The following is an 8,850-nucleotide window of genomic DNA, read 5'->3' on the forward strand; positions in this document are numbered from 1 at the left end:
TTCCAGATGGATATGCGGAGCAAATCCATCTGGCGGAGTCAGGTTACCTAAGCTTGGCATGAGCTCCATCATCATCATCATCACCAAAATATGCCCTAATTGTTGAGAGGTTTATTTTTCTTTACTGAATGATCCCCATCTTCTTTAGTAACTGTATAAGTAGTGATAATTGAAAGCAAGCTAGGATCCCATAATGTTATTCTAACAAATAAGTTTCTGAATATGCTGATGAAGATTCTCAGTCATCCAGGTCATAGTCATTACAAAAAAGTAAAAAAAAACAATCCAATTTGCAGTTTGAAGACGTTCCGCTTCCCATCCAGGAAACTTTTTCCAATTCAAAATTTCCATCTATGTCTTTAACGATCCCCCCTTCAGAGACATAGACAGGTATGGGGCATTGCAGGCTAACAAAGAAGCCAAACGACCCCCATTCCAAAGGGGGGGACCCGTTCATCCGTTCTTTTTGCATTTTTTCTCAACAAAAAAACAGGCTTTGTTGGGCTGCTGGATAAAACCTGGAACTAAACGCTATTTCTGACATTTTCAATTAAAAATCTTCCTGGATGGAAGAGAAACGTCTTCAAACTTGGAAACAAAGTCCAGTGGATTGATTTTATTTTATTTTTTTTTTGAGTTTCTAAATGTGACAGAGAACTTTTGCCACTTTTCCGCTATCCATCTTTTAACTTTCAGGACTTTGTTTTTAAAACTATTTTTAAGAAACAAGTGTTTTCTTTGCTTCTCTTGTTAAAAAAAAAGCTTTTGCCCTAAAAATCTTCGCCTCGCCGTTCTTGCAGTTCCACTTCCAAACACCAGTAGTCAGTGTTGAGTAATATCTATGCTGGCGGTAACTGCTTCCTTTTGAACTAAACTATTTATTTTTAACTGAAAGTTCATCTTTAAAAGAACATATCTTTATTTTCATGGTATTACCGTGTTAATACATACATATATACTTTTTTGAATTAAATCTAAATATTGATATAAAAAATATACATTGAAAGTTTTCTGTAAATAATATAAAAAGATCTAATGCTCTAATTTTTCCTGTCCCATTCTGACCTTTGACCTCCAGGATGTTCTGATCCGTCGTTTCTATGGTTACCACTCTGGTTCTTTGGTGTTTCCATCTAGAACAGTTTATATTGATCTTGTTTTTGGTGTAGTGGTGGTTTAGTTGAGCTCTGAGCTAACGTTTGCATCACTTTCATCAAAGCTTATCTAATCTATAAATGCCTGATTGGATCAGCACTAATTGAGATAAATATAATGTTGAGGTAAAAAGGCGATGGTGATTGGCCTTCTGTGTGCTTCAAAATATGTGCACTGCAAACACAATATAGAAATAAGTTTAAAAAAATCTGAAATTAGGTGTATTTACGCTTAATTTAAGTAGGTAAATAAGATAATTTGCCAATAGAATGAGTATTTTTACTCTTATTTCAAGCCCATATTATCCAATTAACTTAATTTAAGACAATGTTGTTTTTCTTCTTATTTTAAATGTAAATTGTCTTGTTCCGTTGGTAAAGTGTCTCACTTACCTCCTCAATTTAGGAAAAATTCTCTTATTTTAAGAAAAAAAAACTTATTTAGATTGATTTTTTTGCAGTATATGCACTGCAAAAATAGAAATCTCAATACCGGTAAGTTATTTTTTTCTTAAAATAAGTGCATTTTTCCTTGAATTGAGGAGGTAAGTGAGACACTGTGCCAATGTAACAAGACGATGTCCTTCTAAAATAAGAAAAAACAATGTTATTGTCTTATTTCAAGTGCATATTATCTAACTATCTTATTTTAAGAGTAAAAATACTCATTCCATTGGCAGATCATCTTATTTACCTGCTCAAATTAAGGGTAAATATACTTAATTTAAGAATTTTTTTTACTTATTTCTGGATAGTTTTTGCAGTGTGTAAGAAGCAGCAAAGTCAGGCACTTGCACTGGAAAAACGATCTAGAAATAAGTAAAAATGTCTTAAATTAAGTGTATTTACCCTTAATTTGAGTAGGTAAATGAGATAGTTTGCTAATAAATTGAGTATTTTTACTCTTAAAATAAGATAATTAGGTAAAATGCACTTGATATAAGACAATGCAATTGGTGTTCCTTATTTTAAATATAAATTGTCTTGTTCCATTGGCAAAGTGTCTCTTTTACCTCCCCAATCCAAGAACAAATACACATCTAGATTTCGATTTTTTTCCAGTGAGAGATGAAGACCAAATGATCAAATGAGCTTCTCTCTTAATTTGCTGGAAAACGAACCAACAGGCGTCGTTTGGCTCACAGCCACGGTTCCCATGCTTCTGCCGTTTTGAGGACAAGTGAAGTGAAGTGTGACAGAAATGATGAGCAGCGTATTGTGCGGCTGACCTGCAAAGGCCGATGACCTGTTTTTCAGTGAGGCACCAACAAACCAGATCCAGAGGGTTCTTCTACGAGAGGCGGTGACAGCATGTTTGAAACCTCAGCGGCCGTAGGAGGATCTGAGGAGGGAGACGTGTTTAGTGTCACGGCTGATGCTGAACTGCGCTTGTCTGGCCTATTTCACTCTCTGTCAGGCTGGTTATATAAGCTGCTCCACACCAGCGTTCAGAAACCTTCAAACTTGTCCACATTTTGTCACATTACAACATTAAACCAGTTTTACAGAGATTTTATGCGGAGAGCATAACTGGGAATTTAGTTTGTTTTTTATTTATGGAAAAGCAGAGTGTTGTAGACGTTTATCTCGGTATAAATCCAGCTGTGAAGGTTTTAGAGGTTTGTTAGAAAACTTTAAAGATAAAGACGACATCAAGGAAGAAAGCAGACAGATCAGGAAGAGATAAGAGAAGAAAGGTTGGAGAAGAAATTCCTGCAAATTTTAACGACACAGTGATCTGTTTTCATCTGCTTATTTAAAGACATTTTTACTTCTTTCTAGATCTTTTTGCAGTGCAGGACGGTCCCTCTGGAGGACTGGAGTCAAGCCCCCCAGTCTAAGATTAGAACTGTTTGATGAATTTCCGACCCTGTCTTCCTCCAACCACAGCTGGAACATCTGCTTGTTTTTGTGTCTTCTTGCAGGCGGATATAACGAAGTGCGTGGTGAACACCAGCCCCCCCTTCTACTCCCACTGGTTGGTGTCTGCCGTCTTTGCCTTCGGACACTACCTGAAAGCTGTGGTGTTGTACCTCCTCAGGGAGAAGTGAAAGACTGAGTCACACTCTGGGTCTTCCAGCACGGTGTGCCATATCAGCCCCACAGGAGGATCCACTGGATGGGATAATGTTTACACTCTTCTGCACTGAGCCTCAGTCGACGGTCGCCTGACCTCGGCCGGCTTCGGCCCGTCTATTTATTGTTAGCTCTGCCTGCATTATGGCACACTGCTTTTAGAGTTTACACCATCACACCTCGCACTGTGTGTATTCCTCTATAGGGGACTTGATCTCCCCCTTGTGGCCATCAAGGGTAAATGCTTCACATTTATATATATTTTTTTAAATTCACACTTCATCATGGTGTCACTTCTTCATGAGATTACTCTCACTTTTCAGGCTTGATTTAGTCATTTCACAAGAGTGTGCAGAACTTTACTAGTGAGCTTTTTCTGTATTTATAGGATTTGAAGGAAAGCGGTTAGCAGTTGTTCTGAAATAAATGCCATAGAGCACAAAGATCAACGTCTTGTAAAAGTATCGTCATGTTACATCCATGCACTGTGAGGTATTTTTACTGATCCGGTAGAGCAGGAAAATAACACGTGGGGTTTAGATTTTAATGTAGAAGTTTAAAAAAAGACATTCTGAAAAGTTTGACTTTGTTTTTGTTTTTTTTCCAAACCCTAGAAGGAATATGTTGCAGAACTTCACCTTCCTGCAAAAACCGCTCATTTTATAGCTTCTAATATTTTATATATCTAAAGCTGCTTCAAGTGTCCCAATAACTATAAGGGACTCTATTGACTAAATAGGAGAGTTATGAAAGATCAAAATCTAAATGAGTCATTTTTGCTTAAATTAAGTGCATTTTTTCTTGAATCGAAGAGGTAAATGAGACACTTTGTCAATTGAACAAGACAATTTACATTTAAAATAAGAAAAAAACAATAGCTTTGTCTTATTTCAAGTGAATATTATCTAATTATCTTGTTTTAGGAATAAAAAACACCCATTCCTTTGGCAAATCATCTTTTTTATCAGCTAAAATTAGGGGTAAATAGGCTCAATTTAAGAATTTCTTTTACTTAATTCTAGATAGTTTTTTGCAGTGAAAAGATCAAAATCTAGATAAGTCATTTTTTTCTTAAAATAAGTGCATTTGTTCTTGAATTGAGGAGGTAAAAGAGACATTTTGCCACTGGAACAAAATAATTTACATTTAAAATAAGAAAAGGCAATTGCATTGTCTGATTTCAAGTGCATTTTATCTCAATATCTTACTTTAACAGTAAAAATATTCATTCCATTAGCAAATCGTCTCATTTACCTACTCAAATTAAGGGAAAATACACTTAATTAAAGAAAATTTCACTTATTTTTCAGATTTCTATTTTCTCATTTATAAACCATGTATTATTTTCCTGCTAATTCAATTCTATTCAGTTTATTTCTATAGCTCCAATTCACATCATGTCATCTAAAGGCACTTTCCAGTTCACCAGATCATCCAGTCAGATTGATTCAAAGTTTTCTATCTAAGGAAAACCAGCTGATTGCATCGACTCATTGACTCTTCAGCAATCCCTCACACTAAGCATGCTTGTAGCGACAGTGGAGAGGAAAAACTCCCTTTGAACAGGAAGAAACCTCCAGCAGAACCAGGCTCAGTGAGAGCGGCCATCTGCTGAGGCCCACTGGGGTTCAAGGAGACAGAAGCAGACATAGAAAAAGAAGCATAGATACAAAAGGCAACTGTCAACCAGCTCCACAGGCGGCCCCATCCAGGAAACACACAGCCAGCTAATTCATAAACCTGATTGATTTTATGTTGATCTATTGCATAAAACCATAATTAAATACTTTGATGTTTGTGGACGACAGAAAGTCGAAGAGGATTAAATACTTTAACGAGGCTCTGTTTACCGTATTCGCTGGCAGCGTTTTCCCAAGAAGGGAAATTTCACATCACATACCGTACCCTGCCCTTTTTTGTCTGTTTTCTCTTTCAATCGAGAACAAAGAAATCTTTAAGAATCATTAGAGATTGAGCGCTTTTCTTTCTAAAAAAAGCTTCATGTTGTGTTCCCAATGCCATACTCCATGCAGGCTTTCCTCTCTTGCTATGGTTAACGCTGAGGCTGTCCTGTTGCTGCACTTTAAAGGATCCATTATAAGTTGTGGTGTGTTGTCTACGAGCACAATGATGTAGATTTTATTCCATGAATAATTTCACTGCTGTGTGTTGCATTAAGCTGCCTGAATAAAGTACGTATTTGTCATTCAATGCAACTATAATAAAAGCTTGAAAAACAGCCGTTCTGTCGGTGCAAGTGTTCTGATCTATTTTCTGTTAATGGTTTAAGATACAGAATAACCAAAGGCAGTTCTAGACAGGGGCCCGCTTCAATTGGCCCCCGTTATGGCCCCTTTACTGAAAGCGTAATATTATCACACTGGAAAAAAAGGAAAACCAAAAAAAGCCATTTTTTTCTTAAAATAAGCGCATTTGTTCTTGGATTGAGGAAGTAAGAGACATTTTGCCAATGGAATGAGACAATTTACACTTAAAATAAGAAAACACAATTGCATTGCTTTATTTTAAGTGCATATTATCTAATTGTCTGTTTTTAAAAGTAAAAATGCTCATTCCATTGGCAAACTATCTCATTTACTTACTGAAATTAAGGACAAATACATTTAATTTAAGACATTTTTACTTGTTTCTAGGGTATTTTTCCAGTGCAGTCAATGTTTCTTGAAAAAGGTGTATTTCCCTTGTTTTGAGCAGGAACGTAGGAAAATATACAACTGAAATAAGTTGATTTAAATAAAAAAATGCATCTCCATTGTCTACATACACGTGTGTGTGCGTGTATATATATATATACGGTATATATATATATATATATATATATATATATATGCAAATTTTTTTTTTTTTTTTTTTTTTTGTATTTTTGTTCTATGCACCGATGAACACCCGTCCCAACCTGGCCCCCCTGGTAAATTTAGTCTAGAACCTTCAGATGACCATACAGTTTTTCATGAATACTCTAATTAAGTGAGACAGTTTCTTTTATAATCTGTTCAGTAAGGTGTTTCTGTGTCCTGTAGGTATTTTCTTACCTTCTGATAGACTGGAATTTTTTTGTTACATAAAATAAAAATGTTTTTTTAATCTGCACACAGTTTTTGTGACAAATCATGTCTTTTATAGAAGCAGGGAGTGTTTAAATCCCACTGCTATGACACCTACAAAGTGACAGCAGTCTAATAATGTAATAACTTTCATATGACACGAGTAACCGCTCATTACTGTACATTTACTAACCGTTAGAGGGCGCTAGTGGGCTTTACTTTAGAGAAACACCCCATTGTGTTCTGCAGAGACAGCTGACTTACCCTGCTAGTTCCTATTGGCGGTTGGACGAAATGTCCCGCCCCCTTTCTGAATTCCGCAGTGGTTCTCTCCTCCCATTGGTCCAACTAGTCGGAGTGCAGAGAACAACAAACAAGATAGGGTGAAGATCATCGGGATGGATGCAGGTAGGCATTATTTTCTGGAAAACAGTGGATTTTTTTGTCCCGCTAAGAGCCTAAAATAAAAACAGAAGTGTTCCAAGTATCACCATTAAATACATGAGTATTTTCCTCTTTGTTCAGCTCATTACTGACAGAGCTATATAAGATATTATGCTTTGTAGCCTCGTTAGCCAGCTAAAGTGATGACTAAAGCTAACTGAGGTTAGCCTACCTTCATCGGTAAATTAGCCGTAAATCTTCGCTTTCACAGCCTTCTCCGTCGCTTCATAAACCCACGTCTCGATGCCGGATTGTCTGCCGTCACATTATCATGTGTTTCTGGAAAGTTTTCTTAATAAGTTTCTCTTTTTGCCTTTATTTTGGCTCCTGCGTTACGCCCAAACCAGCATCTGCTGGATTCTCCATCAGCTGTTCAGTCTCAGCTAAATCATTAAAACTCTTCTCATCGCTTTATTTACCAAATAAATCCTTCTAAACTTCATAGAAGTTTAGTTTAAATAATAAAAAGAAAAGTTAGGACGTGTTTTCTGGCATCCCTGTTAAATATAGACTAATCAGCATTTTAATGATATTACTCAGCAGTGTTCATGATTTCACTCATAAATCTACTACAGTTTCATAAAATAGATATTTTATTAGAAAAGTCCTTAAAATTTTGGGTTTTTTTAGGTTGATGACATCCCAAAAAAGATCAAATAGGCCTTCCTGCAGAAACACTTTAAATATATTTGAAACCAGGGTGTAACTTTGTCATGAAAGTTGTTGTTGTCTTTCATTAGACTAATTCTCCAAAAATGAGCTCAAACATCTATTTATTGAATGCTTTCCTATTATGGAGAACACAGGATAACATAATAAAATTATATTTATATTTATAGAGAGATTCCTTTTAGTACATTACATATATAGGGCCCAAAAACATTAATAGATTAAATAAATAATGAATAATAGTCGATTCCGATGCAAAATTTATTTATCATGCATCCCTAGAAGTACAATTTCAATTCCATCCATCCATAAATTTATGGATATGCTGCATTTTAAATATAGCATATTTTCTTCTTGTAAACTTTCTGGTAATCTTGGAGATATATTTCATTGCATTTCCCAGTAAATCTGTTTCCCCTTTAAACCTGCAGTTCTCCCTACTTTGTGCTCTTTTTAAAAAGATTTATGAACCTCTTTGCTAATTGAATGATGCCAGAAACAAAATGTAAAGATATGTAGAAGCTCTGCAGTCTGATTCTGTCTGTTCAATAAGAAAACATGTTCATTTTAAGCTGTAACTGGGAGTCATGCTCCTCTGAGAAGCTTTTTTTAACCAGTAAAGAAGAACAAACTATTTTTTTTCTTAAGCTTCTTGCATTATATTACTAACTTGTATAAACTTAGAATTTGTTGCCATTTTTAGCTGGAAAAGCTCCGTATGTCAAACAAACAGATTTTTCAGTCGTATGATCTCTAATTTTTTAACCAACCCGTCTCCTAACTTTTACTTAAACATCAAAGTAGCTGCTGGTTAATATTCACTGAGCGCTGCTGTGTCTCTCCTCCCCCACGCAGCTATTTTGTGCTTCAGTGAAATGCGACCGATGCGACAGATTTTTGTCGTCGTCTCTCGTGAAAACTGATCAAACTGAAATGTTGGTTGACTAATAAATTAGGAGAATGTTTCAGGGGAAGGAGCTTGTTTTGTTTAAATTTATGTACATTTTAGGGATGGGTTATCAATAAAATCAGTTCATAAATGTTTCTGTTTATGGAAATTTAATTTTCCACCAGTGGAACTTTTGGGCTCCATAGCTCAGAGTGACATTAGATCATCACCTTTTGTTATTAGATGTGTATTTATAGCTAATAAATAAATAAATAACTATAAATTTTAAACACCACTGGCTGCAAACATTTATATTTGTTTCTTGTGAAACATTTTTAGATACAAATTTTCACAGCTTCCCCTCTTAAGGGGAAGATTGAAATAAAAGCAATTTTTTTTATAAAGTAATATATGTTATTTGTCATTTTAATATGCAACTCAAAGGATTAAAAAATTACCAAATTACATCTGGTAGGAGAAAAAAAATGCAGATTACATTTTTAAGCCCTAACACATTTATACATTTAATTCATTTCAGTTTATTTATATAGTC

General features: G+C 35.3%; 2 protein-coding genes across 3 annotated transcripts in view; both read left to right on the forward strand.

Moving 5' to 3' along the window:
- Nucleotides 1-3,651, forward strand: part of LOC107082424 (bcl-2-related ovarian killer protein homolog A-like) — a 21,249-nt gene extending 17,598 nt beyond the window's left edge. For both annotated transcript variants that reach the window (XM_015371106.1, XM_015371107.1), the window contains exon 5: nt 3,080-3,651. In XM_015371106.1, coding sequence (XP_015226592.1) covers nt 3,080-3,205 — 126 coding nt within the window. In that variant the 3' untranslated portion in view covers nt 3,206-3,651. The remainder of the gene's footprint in view (nt 1-3,079) is intronic.
- Nucleotides 3,652-6,645: 2,994 nt separating this feature from the next.
- Nucleotides 6,646-8,850, forward strand: part of atg4b (autophagy related 4B, cysteine peptidase) — an 11,017-nt gene continuing 8,812 nt past the window's right edge. Inside the window, exon 1 of the mRNA XM_015371111.1 lies at nt 6,646-6,703. Within this exon, the coding sequence (XP_015226597.1) occupies nt 6,694-6,703 (10 nt within the window). The 5' untranslated portion in view covers nt 6,646-6,693. The remainder of the gene's footprint in view (nt 6,704-8,850) is intronic.

This window comes from Cyprinodon variegatus, unplaced genomic scaffold, assembly GCF_000732505.1.
Source record: "Cyprinodon variegatus isolate N-32 unplaced genomic scaffold, C_variegatus-1.0 Scaffold53, whole genome shotgun sequence".
In the NCBI taxonomy this organism is placed as follows: Eukaryota; Metazoa; Chordata; class Actinopteri; order Cyprinodontiformes; family Cyprinodontidae; genus Cyprinodon; species Cyprinodon variegatus.